General features: G+C 41.4%; 2 protein-coding genes across 4 annotated transcripts in view; both read left to right on the top strand.

The window, feature by feature from the left end:
* Nucleotides 1–368: 368 nt before the first annotated feature.
* Nucleotides 369–13,934, top strand: NPM1 (nucleophosmin 1). Of its 3 annotated transcripts, XM_081295538.1 has the most exons (12): nt 369–739; nt 2,468–2,547; nt 3,023–3,142; nt 3,358–3,451; nt 3,692–3,798; nt 3,887–3,954; nt 7,578–7,635; nt 8,139–8,222; nt 8,874–8,975; nt 11,472–11,546; nt 11,786–11,866; nt 13,562–13,934. In XM_081295538.1, exons 1-11 carry the CDS (start codon nt 682–684, stop codon nt 11,855–11,857), a joined length of 918 nt encoding a protein of 305 aa, XP_081151664.1. In that variant the 5' UTR covers nt 369–681; the 3' UTR covers nt 11,858–11,866; nt 13,562–13,934. The 3 variants fall into 3 exon arrangements, with proteins under 3 accessions (XP_081151664.1, XP_081151665.1, XP_081151666.1); XM_081295539.1 differs by lacking the exon at nt 11,786–11,866; XM_081295540.1 differs by lacking the exons at nt 11,472–11,546; nt 11,786–11,866; nt 13,562–13,934 and adding an exon at nt 10,339–11,463.
* Nucleotides 13,935–18,581: 4,647 nt separating this feature from the next.
* FGF18 (fibroblast growth factor 18) overlaps nt 18,582–19,776 on the top strand; it is a 29,674-nt gene continuing 28,479 nt past the window's right edge. The window contains exon 1 of the mRNA XM_081308567.1: nt 18,582–19,769. Coding sequence (XP_081164693.1) covers nt 19,738–19,769 — 32 coding nt within the window. The 5' untranslated portion in view covers nt 18,582–19,737. The remainder of the gene's footprint in view (nt 19,770–19,776) is intronic.

Here is a 19,776-nt window from a genome sequence, read left to right as displayed (position 1 = left end):
GCCCTGGGAAGGGCAGAGCTATAAAAGCACCGATGAGCAAGTCTGGCCAGTAACTACATCTTTTCTCCCCAACAAAGAATAAGCCTCAATCTACTCCGCCTCCGGCACCTGAAATTTAGGGAAACCATTAACTGAGACCAGGCCTTCGGGCAAATTAAAAATCCCAAGGTGCCCGTGACCCCAGGAGGCCTGGGAGGGTCCCAGAGGATGGAGCAGCGAGGAAGTAACGTCGCCATCTTGCAGGGTGGGCTGCGCAGGCTCTGGGATCAAGACCGGCGCGCAGAGCAGGAGGGGACGTGGAAGGGTCGGAGGTAGGAGCGCGCGCTTATGAGGGGCCACTGCGCGTGCGCAATAGAGACGGCGGCGGAGGGTCTGCGCACGGTACGAGTGCGCGTGCTCAGTGGGAGCCCGCGAAGTACCTGGAAGAGGTGGGGGGCGAGGTAAAAAACGAGCAGAGTTGAAGAGCGCATGCGCAGGAGCGCGACCGTACAGGGAGGGGGAACTCTCGAGCACGCGCACAGGGCGGGACTTGGAAGGCTCTCGCGAGATCTTCGGAGACCATATATACGCGTGGGGAGCCCGCGTCCTTTCCCTGGCGTGATTCCGTCCTGCGCGTCTCTTTAGAGTAGGCACCCATTTTCCGTCCGCCTTCTCTCCCACCTAAGTGCGTGCTACCACCCCATGGAAGATTCGATGGATATGGACATGAGCCCCCTGAGGCCCCAGAACTACCTTTTCGGTAACTCTTTTTTCGGGAGTGTTGAAGCGAGGCCGTACAGGGCCTCCTGGCTCTTGGGGGACCGGGAATTAACTGAGGCCTGAGCTGGTGGGGGGAGCTAAGCCTGTTGGAGGCTTGCGAAGACGGGAGGCGCTGCCGGGGCCCTGGTGGCCGGGCGATGGGAGACTGTGAGAGCTGGGGGAACCGACGGCGTGGAGGGACGGAGGGAAGGAGCGGTCCCAGGCCCCAGGCCTAGGGCTTGAGGCGATGCGGGACTGGAGGGCTGGATGTTTGCTTTGCCTGGGTAGGAATACAGGCCCTGGGCATAGCTTTCCTTTCCAGGGCTGAGATTGTAGGCCTGTGGATGCACGGTGGCATTTTTTGCTACTGAACTCGCGGTGGGTGGCCGTGGCGATTGTGTGCTGTTCCCAGCGAGGCCTGGGGTGCTTTCGTGGAGGAAGGGCATTAGTAGAATTTGCCGTTGCTCTAGTTCTTGGTCCCGAGCTCTGGCGTCCAGAATTACTCGAGATGCTTTGGCCAGGTACCGGGGGCAGGGAGGCGCGGCGGGGCGTGAGCAGGCCGCTACGGCTGGGAGCACGTGGTTGCCACGTGGTTGGGGGAGGGAGGAGGTGTGGGCTTAACATCCGGGACTCACGGGTGTTTTGTCACCCCAGAGCCTGGGGTCCAGTGGCTTACAGGAGGTTATTGGATGGGAAATGGGGTGCAATGGTTGGTAGTAACAGGATTTTGGAGGTCTTTGTTTGGTGCTTACAATATGATGGTAGTTGGCATTTTTAGACCCGGTTAGTGTCAGTGCGGTCCATGCCGTCATCCCCATATTGAGGCGACGATACTGAAGATGATAGAAATGATTTAACAGTTTTTGCAAAGTATGACAAAAATTCTGAACTAAGACCCTTGACTCAGTAATAGAAATGAGGTTTAGTTTTAGGGGAGAAAGGGCAGCAGAGGTAAACTAGTAAGACTGAGTTCAGTTAAAGACCTGAGATTTAACCGGGACTTTATTAAACTTTCATTCTGACAATATTTAGTAATTTTTCCATTCATGGACTGGGATTTACATTCACTTACCATATGAGAAGGCTTTATTCCTAGCCATTTTGGATAGTGAAAATCCCTCAGATTATATCAGTGATTTTTGGCAACTTTTTCTGTCGGAAACTGGAAACGTCTTTTGGGTCTATCACCAGAAACAATGTCTGAATTCATACTGTTTCTATCACATCATGTTGATTGAAAGACTGGAACATTACTGTAACAAACTTGGCTTTTTTTCCTAGTTGTAGGGTTTGTGTTTTTTGTTTGTTTTAATTTTTAAACTGTTAATATTGGTGTTGTGCAACCACTCTCATTTGTAAATTTCCACTTTCCAGAGTAGATAATTCCACTTTTTAAAACTGGGAAATCATCAGTATTCATTAGGTTGATTTAAGATCTGAGGTTTAGATACAGATGTACTAAATTGTTGAACCAGTGGCAATAGGATCTGTCTCCTTGTAGTTGAGAATGAAATTCTGTAACAAGAAATTGGAGTTTATGAAGTCTTTATGGGTGTTAGTTGGTGCTTGTAGATAGAGCTCATGAAAATCCAGGAAGAATCTTTTGCTGCCCTCCAGGGTAGCTGGAGTAGTGAAAACCTAGTTCGCAGGTTAACCAGCACCTTTTGATTGTAAACATTTGGTGTTATTTTTATCCTTGTTTTATTTGCTTTTTTCCTCCCCTTCACAGGTTGTGAGCTAAAAGCTGACAAAGATTATCACTTTAAGGTGGATAATGATGAAAATGAGCACCAGTTATCGTTAAGAACGGTACTTAAACTTTCAAATTATCCCTTTTCCTGCTTTCTATTAATGTGGTATAAGACTTTTGCTTTCTTGTCTGCTTGTAAGATGGTGTTATGTAGATGTCATCCCTACAACTTCGTTAAAGCACTTGGCATTTTCATTGGGTTTCAGGTGAAGTCCAGTCAAAGTACTTCTTGGGTTCATCAGTTGCTTTATAAGGTTAGATATAAGATTACTGGGCAGCAGTAATCTTTCTTGTCTCCCATAGACTGGTCTATTTCTCACCTTTGTATTAGTTGCCCAATAAATGTTTTACCTTTATTGTGTATGCAGTTTTACACATTTCTTTAAGTTGCCACTAGGAGACAACACTGCAGATTTGTTTCCCATTGATGGTGATGATGAAAAGGTTATTCCATTAAAAAAAATGTGTAATAGATGGGGGTTATAAAATAGATAGCACTTGATCATAAAGCACTCTTTTTTTCTTTTTAATCAGGTCAGTTTAGGGGCTGGTGCAAAGGATGAATTGCACATTGTTGAAGCAGAGGCAATGAATTATGAAGGCAGTCCAATTAAAGTAACACTGGCAACATTGAAAATGTCAGTCCAGCCAACGGTAAGAGCGCTTGAAGATTCAAGGAGTATTTTATTATTTAAGTAGATAGCTACATCTTACTGTGTGAACATTTTGCTGTCGAATGTGGTTTTGGCTGTTTCTTTTAGGTAGAACAACAGATTTATTGGTATGATTTGGTTATGGACTTGCCCATAATGCTAGGTGTTCAACATTTTCTTCACGATGTTTAATGATAAAATTTTGTTCCCTTTTAGGTTTCCCTTGGGGGCTTTGAAATCACACCACCTGTGGTCTTAAGGTTGAAGTGTGGTTCAGGGCCTGTGCATATTAGTGGCCAGCACTTAGTAGGTAAGTTATTTTATAAATTGTATTGTGCTACTTATTTAGGTACTTGGTTTCTTCCCAATTTGGATTTTTCTGATACTACTGTCTCTATATTACAGGTTTAAATGGGAAGTTAGTAATTTTAAAATATTTGATCCCTTCATAGGATAGAATCTGCTTTTTTTTTTGATAGATGCTACAGCATATATATCTGATTTTTGCTGAGTTCTTGTTGGAGTTTTATAATGTCTAAATTTGTTTTAGCTGTGGAGGAAGATGCAGAGTCAGAAGATGAAGAGGAGGAGGATGTGAAACTCTTAAGTGTATCTGGAAAGCGATCTGCCCCTGGAGGTGGTAGCAAGGTTCCCCAGGTAGGGACATGGTTGTACTATAATTGTATTAGAGCCTTGGGTGTGGTGATAACCAGCTTTTGCTCATGAGTTTATATTTTTCTTTAAGAAAAAAGTAAAACTTGCTGCTGATGAAGATGTCGATGATGATGAAGATGATGATGATGAAGATGAAGAGTAAGTAGTACACTCATGGAAACTCAACATGGTTGTGTTCATGGGAAGGGATTATTAAACTTACCAGTCATTTTTTAGTTAATAATTTATCATTAAATTAAAAGGGGGAAGTGCTTGACTTAGTTTGAGTTAATGAGTGGAGTTAATACTGATATTATTTCCCAGTAAAATACAGCTGTGCACTAAGTCTTTAGAAGGCTAGTGTTTGTAGCATATCTCATTTGATGGGAGGCAGCTTTCTCCCGATAAAAATTAATTGGACCCCATATTAAGGCTGGTGTATTGTTCGATAAATAACAATGTGATTTGGGTGAAAGAGCAGGATCTGATGAAATAGCTCTGGTTAAATTCATTTAATAAGACGATCTAAAGCTTCTTTATAAAGGACTTTGGCCTGTAGTTCTTTTTTTCCTAATGTACAGAATAAGATTCTAAAAGTGACATTAAAATTTTCTTGAATTTAAAATATGGCTAGAAACAGGATTCTGCTTATTTGCTGTGGTTATAAACAGTTACATGCACACTATGGAATAAAGAATATCAGTGACTTTTAGCTTAAATACTTGTCTCAGCTTTTCCTTAAGTTCCTAGATTGGTTCATATGTATTCATTGAAAACATTAAATGCAGATGGAATGAATCAAAGGCTTCAAGAGAATATGTACTAATGATCAAGTCTGGAAGTTAGGCTTTTAGTAACCTTATAGCCAAACTGATTGTACTGAGGATGGGGAATTAACTCTCAGAACATGTCAGTGAAGGGAGAGAATGAAAAAAGCTGAAAAAATTGCTTCAGAATACCTGCTTATTGTACCCAGAAATGAGCTGTATGTTTGATTGCTGCTATTTTAGGAATATTTACCATTAGATTTAAAATACACCCCAAGAGAGATTTAGTGTGGTGTATGAGTTACCTTTGTATAGATTTCTGAGTACCCAATAGCATATTTACTAAAACAGTCCCTTTAAGGAAGGCTTTGGAGTAGGACCTGTTGGAATCCTGATCCTGTTGGGACTTGTGAAACTTTTCTGTTTTGGAATGCATATAATGAATAATGTAACCATGATTAATAATTCACATTTGTGCTCTACCGGGTCTAATATTGGTTATGATGGCGAACTAGTGTGTAGATGACAAGGCCTAATTCAAGCTAATAAGGAAAGTGTGCATATCAGAGACAGTTAATAGATATCCTGGGAATCAGAGACAGTTAATAGATATCCTGGGAACAAGTTTCTATTGAAACTTGTTCCGCTAGTGATGGTAACCACCTGACATGGCAATGAGAATGTAAAGATGATGACCAAAGGTAGTTAGTTAACTTTGGAAATATAAACTGAAGTCCCAGTGGTGGTTTTTTTTTTTTTTTAAATTAAAATTTTTTTGGACTGGACCCAGGCACACTTAACCACTGACTGACATTCTATGCCCTTTATTTTATATTTTACCTAGAGACAGGGCTTGCTGAGCTGCTGAGGCTTGCTTTAAACTTTTGAACCTCCCGCCTCAGCCTTCTGAGTGGCTGGGACTATAGGTGTGTACCATGGTACTCGGCCATAGTCCCAGAATTCTTAAAACTAAAATGGAAATTGTGGTCCTGATTTGAGGATGGAAAGGCTATAGTATGAGCCCTTGATATATGTAAGCAGGAAAGTTTCTCCTAAACATCTTCTTTAAATTTATTTGCATGTGCAGTTGGCAAACTCTCTGCATCTGAGTTTGGATCAAAATTACTCAAGAAAATTGCTTCTTTATGGAACATGTACATACTTTTTTAAAAAAATATTTTTTGGTTATAGACGGGATACAATATCTTTATTTGGTTTATTTATTTTTATGTGGTGCTGAGGACCGAACCCAACTGCTCACATGTGCCAGGCAAGTGCTCTGCCACTGAGCCACAACCCCAGCCCCTGTACATAGACTTTTTTCTTTGTTCCTGAAGCATTACATACAGTAAAATTTTGTGCTGGAGATTAAATCCAATACACTTGGTAAGGATATACTCTTAACTACCCTTGCCCATATTATACTAGGTATTATAAGTAATTGGAATTTTTAAAGCATTGGAGTTGATTCCAAGCAGTCCTTCCAAAAAATTATGTTGGAGGATGTTCACAGGTGACATGAAAATACCATGTCATGGGCTGGGGATGTGGCTCAAGCGGTAGCGCGCTCGCCTGGGATGCGTGCGGCCCGGGTTCGATCCTCAGCACCACATACCAACAAAGATGTTGTGTCCGCCAAGAACTAAAAAATAAATATTAAAAAAAATTCTCAAAAAAAAAAAGAAAATACCATGTCATTATAGAATGGACTTCAGATCCCTGGATTTTGGTATCTGAGGTGGTCCTGGAACCAGTCCTCTACATATTATGACAGCATTCTTGTACAAAGGTCCTGTAAGATTGCCTAGTGACATATCAGTCTTAGTTTGGGCAAGGTTGAAAACAACTGAGAACGTATTTATCAGAATATTGCAATTTTAGGCAGTCCCCAATTTTCAAATTGATCTGTGGAGCATGTATTGGTTGTAACTTTCTGTCTGAGTAATACCTTGTATGGGTAGGCTTTATCCATTGGTTTTCTTAGACATTCATCAGAATGCATATTTAGGTTGTTTCACTTTTTGGCTGCTGTGAATATCAGTGGACACATTTTTTTGTTTTCTTGAATACACACTTTGAACTAGGTCCTGTAAATTCTAGGATTACCTTGAAATTGACAAACTGTTTTCAAGTTTATGGGGCTTCTAATTTGTCCATATTCTAACACTTGCCATTATTTTTGCATGTAGTCATTGTGGTATGAATGGGTTTGGTTTGCTTTTTCTTGATGGTCATTTATTTATTGACCATTTGTATGTATTTGAAATTAAATGTCTTTGCCATTCAAAACATTTGTCCCATTCTGAGGGTTGACTTTATTCTTGATGTAGCCAATGCACAACAGTCGATTTTCATTTGTGACTGTCAAAACTATGATACCATGGCCAAAGCCACTGTAATGAAAATGTTTCTGTTCTGAGTTTTATAGTTTTAGCTCTTATATACTCAAGTCTTAACTATTGTTTGAAATCACCAAATGTGAGTCCTTGAGCTTGGTTTTTTGGAGATTTTTTTGGTACTTTAGTTATTATAGTTTCTATGAATTTTGGGATAGATTTTTACAAAATAAGCCAACCGGAGTTCTTAGAACTTAATACATATTAAGTCTGTATAAATGGAAACTGTTGCCATTTGATTGATATTACAGTCTGCTGTTATTCAAATATTCTATTGAATAAGCCAGCAATTCCCATCCCTTGGGAACCACGATTATACTCTTTTGTTATAAATGAACAGTGATTACCCTTTGTTGACCAGCTTGTTTACTTAACATATCCTCAATGGTTATTCATGCTGTAGCATGTGACAGGATTTTTTTTAAAAAGACTGATAACATTCCATTTCGTGTATAGACATTTTCTTACCTATTCAACCGCTATGGATGCTTCCACTACTTGACTATTAGGAACTAAGCTGGAGTGAACTGTTTTCTCAGATCTTGCTTTTTTTAGTTCTTACATCACTTCTCCCAAAGATTTCGAAAGTTCTTCATATCTTGGCTTATTTTGTTTGTAGTGATGATGATGATGATTTTGATGATGAGGAAACTGAAGAAAAAGCTCCAGTGAAGAAAGTGAGTAGATACAATGGTAGAAGGTTATCAGATCTCCTACAAAAATGATGGTTTTTTTTAAAGTGCTATTCACTTGTTTTGTAGCTAATGAAAACTTGCTTGAAGTGATCTCATACTTGAAATTGGTTCTGAGTCATAGCTTTGCTGAACTCCCCCACCCCCAGTACTTGGGATTGAACCCCAGGCCTGTGCATTACCAGAGCTGCATCTCTAGCTTTTGATTTTGAGACAGGGTCTCCTTAGGTTTCCCAGGTTGGCTTCAAGCTTGCTATTCTCACGTCTTAGCCTCCCAAGTTGCTGACGTTAAAAATATACGCAACACATCTGACTCTCAAATTTAAACAGTGAGAAATGGATGGTTTTGTGGCCAACAGTTCATTGACCCTTTGCAACCTTTTTGTTAAAAGGCTGCTTTTTTTTTTAAAGCATGATGTGGGATATTTTATTTGTATTGGCCTGTCTACTGTGCAGAGAGGGTGACGCTGATTAATTTCCAATTGCAGTCTACACGAGATACTCCAGCCAAAAATGCACAAAAATCGAACCAGAATGGAAAAGACTCAAAACCAACAACACCAAGATCAAAAGTAAGTGACAACATACACTTAAAAGTAGGCCTACTTCAATGAAGTGGTTGGGAAAACAGTTCAGAAATTGTTCTGTGGACAATCTGGTCTGTTAGGAATTTGGTAGGTGTTTTTGAGAACAGTGATAACTAAAATGTGCTCATTTTTCTGGATACTCTTAAGATATATTTAGATATACTCTAAGATAGAAGGCTGCTGGTTTTCCAGTGGGGGAGAAGGCCAATGGAAAGATTTATGATGTAAACTATTTCCTATAATTCATTTATGTGTAAGGTTGTATTTATTTGCCCAGAGCAGAGACACTCAACCCTGAATGCATGTTAGAATCTAATACAGAGTTTTAAAGAACCCTAGTAATTGTGCCCTACTATGGAGTCCCTTGGGGTGGGCTCTAGGAGTCAGGGTACATGAACTACCTTGCTTCATTCTTGGTAATCTTTTTATTATTTAAATGTTCCTGTTTAATACCATCATAAGGTATTTCTTGCTTAAAGGAATGACTTCTGTAAAATAAGTGTATGGCATGTACTAAAACAGCAGTTCTGTTGTATGCTTGCCTTTATAAGGATTATAAGAATAAGGAAATCCAGAAAGTGGTTTTAGTTAAATGCTGCACTTTTATGATCATTTGAAATTGAACTTTTTCAACAGGGTCAAGAATCCTTCAAAAAACAGGAAAAAACTCCTAAAACACCAAAAGGACCTAGTTCTGTAGAAGACATTAAAGCAAAAATGCAAGCAAGTATAGAAAAAGTGAGTAAAATGATCTTAGTTAAGTTTGGCATCTCAAATCATTATGGCTTATGGCTGGGAGTGGTGGCACATACCTGTGAGGCATGACGATCACCAAATTGAAGGCCAGTCTCAGCAACTTAACTGAGATCCTCTCTCAAAAGGAAAAGGGCTAGGGATGTAGCTCAGTGGTAACTTTACCTGGGTTTACTCCTTAGTCCCCTCCCCAACCCCCCAAAAAAGTCTGAGGGTTTGGACAAACTGTTCCTTTTTATCATTTTAATATACCCACCCCTTCTGTGCTTTGAGGGTTATTTTGAGGCACTGAGCCACATCCCCAGCCCCTTTTCAGTTTTTAAATTTTTTCTTTATTTTTATATGACACTGAGGATTGAACCCAGTGCCTCACGCTAGGCAAGCACTCTATACCGAGCTACAACCCCAGCTCTTCATGTTATAGTTGGAGATATGGGGTTTTACCGTATTGTTGAGGATAGCTTCCAACTTGGAATCCTGCCTCAGCCTCCTGAGTCACTGGAATTACAGGTGTGCACCACTGCAGCTGGCTTGAATTTTCCACTTTAAACAGCCAACAGGCCCATTTTTTTGAGCTGCATTTTTTATTTTAACCAGTTAAAATGAAATCAGAATATTGTTTGTGTGTACTTCTGGTTATGTTATGCTGAACAGCCAGCAGAGGGCATAGGAATCTTAAATACAGTTGTAAATAGCTGCAAAAGTAGAGACTTTAATTTTGCCTGCTTGGTGCTAATAGTTTGATAGTTCATATTTGACTCGACATTTTTCTAATAAATTGAGTCATTTCTTTTTTCCCTTCATACCAAGACATTCCCAGCCAGTACACGTGGGTAATATCCAAAATTTGAGTATCTAATGGGCTTACATGTAGTCTCCCTTTTGTTCTAAATAACAGAAACATGAGAAGAGGGTTAATTTTTTTTGTCTTGCTACTTGACTGGGGACTGACACTGTAGTGAGCTCAGGATTTTTGTTGTAGGGAATAATTGGTTTAAATGTCAAGGAAAAACATTTGAGACAATCTTTTAGTTCTAAGAATGATATATCTAGATTCCAGTTTTTGAGCATACATGTGGGTGGTGAGGAGTGGTTATTGCCACCTCTTTCCCCATGTTTCTCCTGTGCTCTGTAGGCTGTACCTGGCTTCAGAAGATTTCCTTAAGCAGTGATGAGTGGATTGGAAATTAGCATTGTAGCACCAGAATGTATTGTTTTGCTTTAGTCACACTGTAACCTCTTAGCCTTCCTGGTATCACTGACTTATTTTTATCCCTTGCATACAGTGCTAAAATGATGCCCCTCCCCTCCATTTTAATGTGGTCCTATCTCCTTGGTTTAATTGCAGGCACATTGAACAGCCCTGGGCACTACTGGTAAATTAAGCCCAAAGATGGGGAGAAAGGAAAAGGAGAGACAAATATAGTCCATACTGAGTATCATCAACAATCCAGGCTGAAGTCTTCTATTTTAATCTCAATCCCCTTTCCTGATTTGCCACCCACACCCACTTGCAGGCTGGAAGCAATCTCTCTTGATTTCCTAAAGCACTTTTGACTGCTGTGAATTCAGTTGAACCTTATATATTGCTCTCTTGTGCATATATGCCTCATCTTCTCTTGGACCATGTTTTAATCACTTTGTATCTCCTTAGCTGCTCAATAAATATTTGAATGAATCAAATAAGGATGTATGTGACAATAATTTTGAAAGGGAACTTATTACAGGGAGGTTTTATTTATCTAGGTGATAAGAGGCAGTTAAATATCTTAGTATTTGTAGTTGATTCTGGCATAGTCCCTTTGGCATTTGGAAGCTTCTCAATCTTACTAAAGTGCATTAAAATACCTAGCTAGGATAAGGAAAACCAGTTAACTTAAAATAGGAAAAATGTATGATGTAGTAAATGATAATTATAAAAATTTCAGGGTATTCAATAATAATGTCTTATGAATTTTGATGACAAAGTTTTAGACATTGCTGATACTGATAGTTTCATAATTGGAAAGAAGTGCCAGAGGTTATAGTTAGAATTTCATCCCCATTCAGCTTCATATAACCCTTGAATATTGGTGTACAATGTTGGTGTACAAATGTTAACTGTTTTTTATACGGCTTTGGGCACTTGGGACAATGTTCTCAAGGGAGGGGGCATATATTTACTTTGTATTTGGTTCAGGGTGAAGAGAGTAATACAACTGCTTTGTTATAATATGGACAGGCAGCCCAGTTGCTGTATTTGCATACAATGTGGCTTGTGTCTCCCCATACCTAGAGTGACTGTTCTGAACTTGAACCTACAGCAAACCTGAAGCCTCTAATGTTTTTCTGGGCCTAAAAATAACAATATTTTAAAAATGAAAATGTTGAAGGGACAAGAAATGACTGATAACATGTAAAAGCACAGATCTTAGAGGAATTTCCTAAAGACCTCTAAAGAATATATTTCTATTCTTATTCTCAATGCTTTTTTCTCAATAGGGTGGTTCTCTTCCCAAAGTGGAAGCCAAGTTCGTCAATTATGTGAAGAATTGCTTCCGGATGACTGACCAGGAGGTAACTGAATTTTCTGGGGATATGACCAAATCCAATTTTTTTCATTGGTTTATTATGATTATCCTTTTAATCTCTTGAAGTATTGGCTACTTATAAAAGTTTCCTAACCACAGACAATACTTAAATACATGGAAACACAAGAATTTGGTTGGCAGAAACTGAGAACTTTTTTTCTATTAACACTGAACTAAAGTGAATACAGAGTAATAAACTTCTTGCTTCTAAATTTCACCCTTTAGGTTGACTTTAGCAAAATGGTCTTCTCATGTTTAGCATCTACGAAGGATACTAACTCCCAAGAAAGCAAATGACCACATACTGTAAGATTTACCAGTTTTTGTGTGTATGTGGTGCTGGGGATTGAACCCAGAGGCCTTGTGCATGCAAGGCAAGCACGCTACCAACTGAGCTAAATCCCTAGCCCATGAAAGTACTTTATTATAACAAGAAAGTTATTGTATTTTTGCTGTGCTGTGGAGGAATCCAAGGCCTCAGCCCTTTCATTCTTATTTTCAGTTAACTGAAAGAAATATGTAGTCACCTAGGGTTGCTAGGTTTTCCCTATGTAGAGAATAGATCCTGTTCAGTGATATTTATCAGGACTTCTATTATGTATTCAGCATGGAGGAAAGTTTGATACAAACTTCTGTGTACCAAATGCTTTTTTTTATGATTGGTAAACAAAATGAGATTTTTTTTTTAATTAAGAAAAATCCACCTTGGGAGTGGTGGTATATGCCTGTAATCCCAGCTGTTCTTGAGGAGACAGGAGGGTTGTGAGTTTGAGGCCAGCCTAGGCAATTTAGCAATACCATATCTTTTTTTTTTAAATTTTAATGTTTATTCTTTTTAGTTTACAGCGGACACAACGTCTTTATTTGTATGTGGTGCTGAGGATCGAACCCGGGTGGCACGCATGCCAGGCGAGCACACTACTGCTTGAGCCACATCCCCAGCCCAAAACCATATCTTAAAAATAAAAAGGGCTGGGGATGTAGCTCAGTGATAGGGCACCCTGAGTTCAGTCCCCCCTAATTGGGGGAAAAATTCAAGTGAAGATGTCAAGACAACTGAAGTGGCACTTGTCTTTCATACCCTGTATGAGAGTTTTGCTGGTACTTCATTGCTACCCAGAAGTATTTTCTGACTAAAACTTCAAAGCATGTTTTTGAGTGCAGGGAAGAAGTTGTTTGAGTACTAGTAAATGATAAATATTATAGCTTGATTTATTGTTCACTGGTTGAGCATCTCTTATTTGAAATTTTTGGGATCAGAAGTATTGCAAATTCTGATTTGGAGGAGAAGGTGCTTTTATATTGTTGGCTTTAAAAGTCTTAGAATCATTTGAGCATCCCTAATCCACAAGTCAAATGTTTGAAAATATTTGAGCTTTGTGTCAGCACTCAAAAATATTTTGGTGGGCTGGGGATGTGGCTCAAGCAGTAGCGCGCTTGCCTGCCATGCATGGGGCGTGGGTTCCATCCTCAGCACCATATAAAGATAAAATAAAAATGTTTTGTCCACCGAAAACTAAAAAATAAATATTAAGAAAATTCTGTCTTAAAAACAAAACAAAAACAACATTTTGGTTCTTCATCCGGTGCTTCAAATCAGTTAAAAAAACAAGTCTGATACCAGTTCCATTTTCACTGGGCAAGATTTTGAATGTCAACACTGTAGAAACACTGTAGAAACTATTAATGTATAAGTAGAGCATGTCCTAGAACTAAGGAATTTTATAAGCAGAGAGCTTATTAAGGAAATTCAAATCATCATCTAGTTTTAGATAAGTAACAGCTGTTGCTTAACTCTGGCTATTCTAACTGATCTCTGGGCCAGTGATGTTTGATTGGTAAAGTATTTGGTTGGAGTTAAGCTCTCAATTACCTGGAGTGTGAACCTTTTTTGTGGTAGAATAAAAAATAGATTTTGAATTGTGCAGAGAGACATGGTTTAATTTATTGATGTCTGTGAAGTATTATGGTTCTTTAACCACAGTTCTTTTTTTTTTCCAGGCTATTCAAGATCTCTGGCAGTGGAGGAAGTCTCTTTAAGAAAATAGTTTAAACAGTTTGTTAAAAATTTCCGTCTTATTTCATTTCTGTAACAGTTGATATCTGGCTGTCCTTTTTATAATGCAAAGTGAGAACTTTCCCTACCGTGTTTGATAAATGTTGTCAAGGTTCTATTGCCAAGAATGTGTTGTCCAAAATGCCTGTTTAGTTTTTAAAGATGGAACTCCACCCTTTGCTTGGTTTCTAAGTATGTATGGAATGTTATGATAGGACATAGTAGTAGTGGTGGTCAGACATGGAAATGGTGGGGAGACAAAAATATACATGTGAAATAAAACTCAGTATTTTAATAAAGTAGCACTGTTTCTTTCTATTATTTAGCCTTTTTATACTTTGTCAAAGAAGTAAATATCCATAATTAAAGCTGTCCAATGCTACCCTAAAATCCGATGGGAAAGTCCCTGCCTACTCTGCCAAATAGTTTTCCCCATAGTAAACCAATTTTTCATCATGAGTATTTAGGATCATTCCCATCCAGATCCTGTTAACAATCAAAACTATTAATGTTTCCAAACAGTTCATCAGACTCTATCTACCTACCCTTGCCTCCCAGAGGAAATCTCTTATGTGGCAACAACCCAGAACAGACTTTTATGGTCTAGGTCTGAACAAAATGACTTAGGTGACTTTCCTGTTCGTCCAAAATTGTATATTTGGATGAATGGAAGAAAAGTTAATTTGTCACATGTGATAACATGAGGATGTCAGGGCACATTCTCAACACTCACTTCTGCTTTAAGCCAGTTGTATGGTGATCCAAGCCATGTGGACATTATTCTGATTGCTTAGCTCTAAGCAAACACTGCATAGCAATGCCGTATGTGGCATGCAACAACATGGGAATGGAGGGTATCAAACTTAATGCTGCCTTATTGGTTATTTTTCTTTTTGACTTAAGCATACACCTTGCCATTCTAGTGTGTTTTTGTTTATGATAATTTTTCTGAATAATTGTTTAGGTCTTGGGCCAGTTTCTGAGGAGATTGCAGTGTCCCATTTCAATTCTTAGGCTTTGATTCTCTTGGATGTTTTTCCTCATTCCTTTTTGTTTACACTTTTAAGACTATTTTTTGTCTTCCAAACTTTGTGTTTTAACTTCCCAAGTGGTGATTCTTTGGATGTTACCAAAAGCTAGATTTTTGGGGGGAGCAGGTTGTAATTTTTGAAGTGATCTTCTAAAAAAGGGTTGATGAAAGCCAACTTCACCCATTCCCTGTTTTCCTTCCCTATTCATTCTAGGACATCAGTGTTGCTTATTGTAGAAGATAGTATTTACCATTTCCTTCTGTCTGCTGGAATACATTGCCATTTTAAAGAGGATTTGTGTATTTTGGGTTTGAAAGATAATTTTTTTTGAGACTGGATATGCTTTGTTGCCTATATTTGCCTGGAACTTGCTTACTCTTTCCTGGTTCAGGCTTCTAAGTAGCTGGGACTTCAGGTGCATGTTGACTGCTGCTTTCAAGATCATCTACTTTAAATTTCCCTTTATCAGCCAGCTTGATATTAACAGATTAAGTGCTACAGGTAGAGATAGTACCAAGAAGTACATTAAACTTAGAATCATTCCTTTGTGCTGGCACTTGGTAGTATGTGATTCAGGATAGAGTTGATGGAATTCTGCCTCCATTTTTTTTTATAGAGATCGAGAGAGAAAGAAGAGAGAATTTTAATATTTACTTTTTAGTTTTCAGTGGATACAACATCTTTTGTTTGTATGTGGTGCTGAGGATCGAACCCGGGCCGGCATGCATGCCAGGCGATCTCGCTACTGCTTGAGCCACATCCCCAGCCCTGCCTACATTTTTTAAAAAAATATTTTTTAGTTGTCAATGGATCTTTATATGTGTGGTGCTGAGAACCAAACCCAGTGTCTCACACATGCTATCTGCCTCCATTTAAAAAAAATGTCTTAAAATGTAGGTCTGAACTTTTTAGTGTCTTGAGTTTGTATCTGGAGACCGGACTTAACTTCAGTTTAAAGTCACTTGTGGCAGGAAGCCCAGAAGAACTTGCTGCCATTCTGAGAGAAAGCAGTTGGCCTCCGTGGTTGTCCTCTTGTGCCTCATTATATTGAATCCGATCCATCCTTGAAAGCCCAGGCAGGCCTGCCTGCTTTTCCCATCTCACCTTTAGTACTACTAGGTAGCCAACTGAGTATGATGGCAATCTGAAAATTAACTTCCTTCTAGATTTTACTACTTTTGACAATCTATAGTGAAAATTATTAGGTGATACCTATCATTTGGATTTAATAGTCTAAAAGCACTATAAGGTACTTATAGTGGAGAATCATGAATTTGTGTCCTTGTGCATGCTCGAGTTTGAACCCATTGTAGGCAGGTCTCTACCATAAAGACCAATAAGAAGCAACTGTTCTTCCTTTGTTTTCTGTCACAAAGTAGATAAACTGGTTCAGGAGGGTCTGAAGATCACTATGTACTTTGGGGACAAGTATATTTTCCTTCGGCCAGCCTGCTGAATGTGGATGCTTAATGGGCTTAGTCTTTAGCCAATGCCATTTATAATTCTGCAGGCATTTTCTTTGTTATCAGTAAGCCAAAATCCCTACTTTTAATCTCTGAAAGGAACCAGTGGATTTATCCCACAGAGAAGTTTTTTTAATGTTTTAGGTGTAGATGGATACAGTACCTTTATTTTTGTCTAGTGGTGAGGATTGAACCCAGTGCATCACCTGAACAACCCCAGGTCCCACATATTTTTATTTATTTGTAATTCAATTCACTTTTGGTTGCTAAAATTGCCCCCTTTGACCCTTCTGAAGCTGAGTTGGCAGGAGACAGGCCTCAACATAGATGACTATTCATACTAGCCTTGCTTAGTTACTAGGTTCCATTAAGTCCATTATTCATTGCTGTACCCTGAGTGCCTAGCTGAGAGCTCCACATATAAAAGGTGACTCTTTGATAACTGCATTCAAATTATAGGTTTGACTTGCTTTTTAGTGTGAGAAGATATTCCAGGTTCATTTTGTTCATTTTCTTAGACTTGGAAGGAGCTATTTGGCATTTAGGACTACATACAGTTGGGACTATTGCTTAGTACTGGGTTCTGGTTGGCAGGCTGTGATTTGGAAAATCGGGAGAAATATGTAGAATATATTAGTGCTATGTGGACACATCAAATCCAGATAGAATTCATTTAAGACATGCATACGGTGAGTAGTTTATTGTTAGCGTATCTTTATACCTGTGAAACAGTTTGAAGATATAGAATAATGGAGAAAAGGAATAATGTGAAATGAATAAATTGTAGTCAAAAGATTCTGGTTAGATGCTGCTTCAACTTTAGGGAATAATCTTACTACCTCATTAGAAATTGTGAAGAAAATAATGTGAAGACAATGTAAAACCAGAATTATTAGTTAAAAAACAGCTAAAACATTTGGAGCTTTAGTATATGCCAGATGAATTTCATTCTTAATTCTGTGACCCCATGGAAGTTTAGTGTTCTGAGTCGTGTTTTGTAGACAAGGAAGCAGTCTTGGATTACTTGCTAGAAGTGAGAGAAACAACATTCAAATCCAGGACCTATGCCTATTTTTCTACTAAGAACTGTGTCTGGACTTCTTGGTCAGTCTTGTGTGGTAGAGGAGATTGATAAATTGTTAAGATCACAGAACCCTTTAGATGGAACAATAGTTATATAGTCCTTCCATTAAAAATTAATAGAGATAGTAGTAGTATAACAGCATGGAAATATGATTTTAGCCAGGAGTTACTAAACACTGTCTTGGGAGGCCAGAACCAAGCCTTGACTCATATTTTCTTTCTAATAAAGCAAGATCAAAGGTGATGGTGATGGCTCAGGTCCAGTGGGTCATTTCCAACACTTGGGAAGTTAGTAGTAACTTCTGAAGCCTAGTTCTGTCCATGTCTGTTGATGGTGGGTCTTTTTTTTTTTTTTTTTCCATCCCTGGAGATGAAACCCAGGGATGCTTAACTACTGAGCCCCACACTCAGCCCTTTTTTTAAAACAGGGTCTCCCTAAGTTGTCCAGGCTGACCTGAAATTATAGGAATTGCTGGAATTACAGGCATGCACCACTACACCTAGCTCTGGTGGGTCATTTCAAACTATCTGGGGTTTGTTCATTTTCATTTAGTAGTAACTTCTCAAGGCCAGTTCTGGCAGAATGTCTGCATAAATTCAGTTCAGCAGCTTCTTGCAAAGACTTTGCGGTCACTTGGTACCTAGTATTGTAAAGGTTCTCTGTACTTGACTCCAAGGCTGTTTAGAATAGCCTTAGCATTGAACAGGAACTTAAAATAACTTGCAGGGAGGCTTGATATTTGGAACACAGAATACTGATAATGGGATCTGTGACTTGAAAATAGCTCTGCTTGACAGTACCTACCTACTTTATTATGCTTGAGTGAGGGTGGAACTCTGAACCACAGCCGGTGACAGAAGGCTTTTAACCACATAGTCCGAATTCCTGAGTTCTTCATTTTGAGCTTGCTCTCTAGTTTCTTTTCCACTGTGACCTGTTTTATCTGTCCTAGTTTGAGCTTTGTGGCAGCAATCTCTAAAAGGGGTTTGAGTGGGAAGGACAGGATTTTGCGGTTGGTGGGCACCGGCGGAACCAATCTTTTGAGGATCCTACCAAAGGAGGCAAGTTCCTTAATAGCACACAAATGGAAATAAATCTTAGCCCGGTTGGGAGGAGGCTGGAAGAGGGCCTAAAGTGGTCGCTGACCAGAGTCCTGCTGGCTACTCCCAAGCATATATCCCTCACAAGCTGGGGTTGTAGTGACGCCTTGGAGCCGCTAGGTGGTAGCCATGTGTTTCCAAAACTAGCTCGCTAACGCAAGAGCCCAGCTGGGATCCCAAGAACCGACCCGGAGCCCTGGAGGAGGAAGAAGGGAGAGATGACCCGGAGCCTTCCCCACTTCCAGCGGCAGGGAAAGAAGAGAGGAAGAAGGCTCACTTAGCGTGGGCATTCCGCTGGGAGAGTGGCTGGGAAAATCAATATCTTGTGTGGACTCCTGGCGGGTAAAAGCGGCGTCCCTCAAGTGGAGCTGGGGGCTGGGCCTGACCCGCCCTCTCCCGGTTCCCCACTCCAACGCTGGTGGGTGTGAGTGTGAATAGCAAATATGGGTGAGTGAAGTCGCTCCGCACCTAACTGCGTTCTTGGGAACCGCTCTCTGTTCATTTCGGCCAACGTTTGCGCTGTGGCGCGGGTCACTGCGCCCAGGTGCAAAGCTCCGACGGCTTCCAGCGCTCACCCACTCCAGCCTCTTAGGTTCTGCCCTTCGGAGCTGCGGGTCCCGTCGCCGAGAGTGAGCACCTCCCCTCCAACCCGGAGCCACCAGGAGAAGGAGGAGGCGGCGGTGGAGAGGCCGCGGCAGGCTGGCGAGCAGGCAGGGCCGCCTTTGATGTGGGCGCGGCGCACCCAGGCGAGCTGAGCGCCCGTCCGGCCGCGCCCCGAGGGGGGAGCCCCGAGCCCCGCATCCTCATTGTGCCGGCTCGGGCCCGGGCCCGCCCCCGGCCCCCCGCCCCCTCGCCGCCCGCGCGTAGAAAACGCCCCGGCCGCCGCCAGTGGTGGGAGGCGGCGATGCGCACGGCCGGAGAGACGCGGAGGAGGAGACATGAGCCGGCGGGCGCCCGGACGGAGCGGCCGTGACGCTTTCGCGCTGCAGCCGCGCGCCGCAGCCCCAGAGCGCTGACCCCTGGCCTCGCGCAGTCCCGCGCCCCTGCCAGAGAGCCTGCCCCAGCTTTTATTCCTGTCGCGCATGCTGCCCCCGGAGTGAGCCGGGCACCAACATTCCGCGGACGCCTGGACGGCTGCCGGACAGCAGTGAGCAAGCTTCCCGCACCAGCCGAGCGCTTCCTGCACAGCGGCGGCCGCCCCGCAGCCCCCGCGCCAGCCCGGAGGGCGCAGCGCTCGGGAGGAGCCGCGCGGGGCGCTGATGCCGCAGGGCGCGCCGCGGAGCGCCCCGGAGCAGCAGAGTCTGCAGCAGCAGCAGCCGGCGAGGAGGGAGCAGCAGCAGCGGCGGCGGCGGCGGCGGCGGAGGCGGAGGCGCCCGGTCCCGGCCGCGCGGAGCGGACATGTGCAGGCTGGGCTAGGAGCCGCCGCCTCCCCCCCGCCCAGCGATGTATTCAGCGCCCTCCGCCTGCACTTGCCTGTAAGCG

This window comes from Spermophilus citellus (genome assembly GCF_964194105.1).
Source record: "Spermophilus citellus genome assembly, chromosome: 1".
Classification (NCBI taxonomy): Eukaryota; Metazoa; Chordata; class Mammalia; order Rodentia; family Sciuridae; genus Spermophilus; species Spermophilus citellus.
This window is presented reverse-complemented; position numbering and strand designations above follow the sequence as displayed.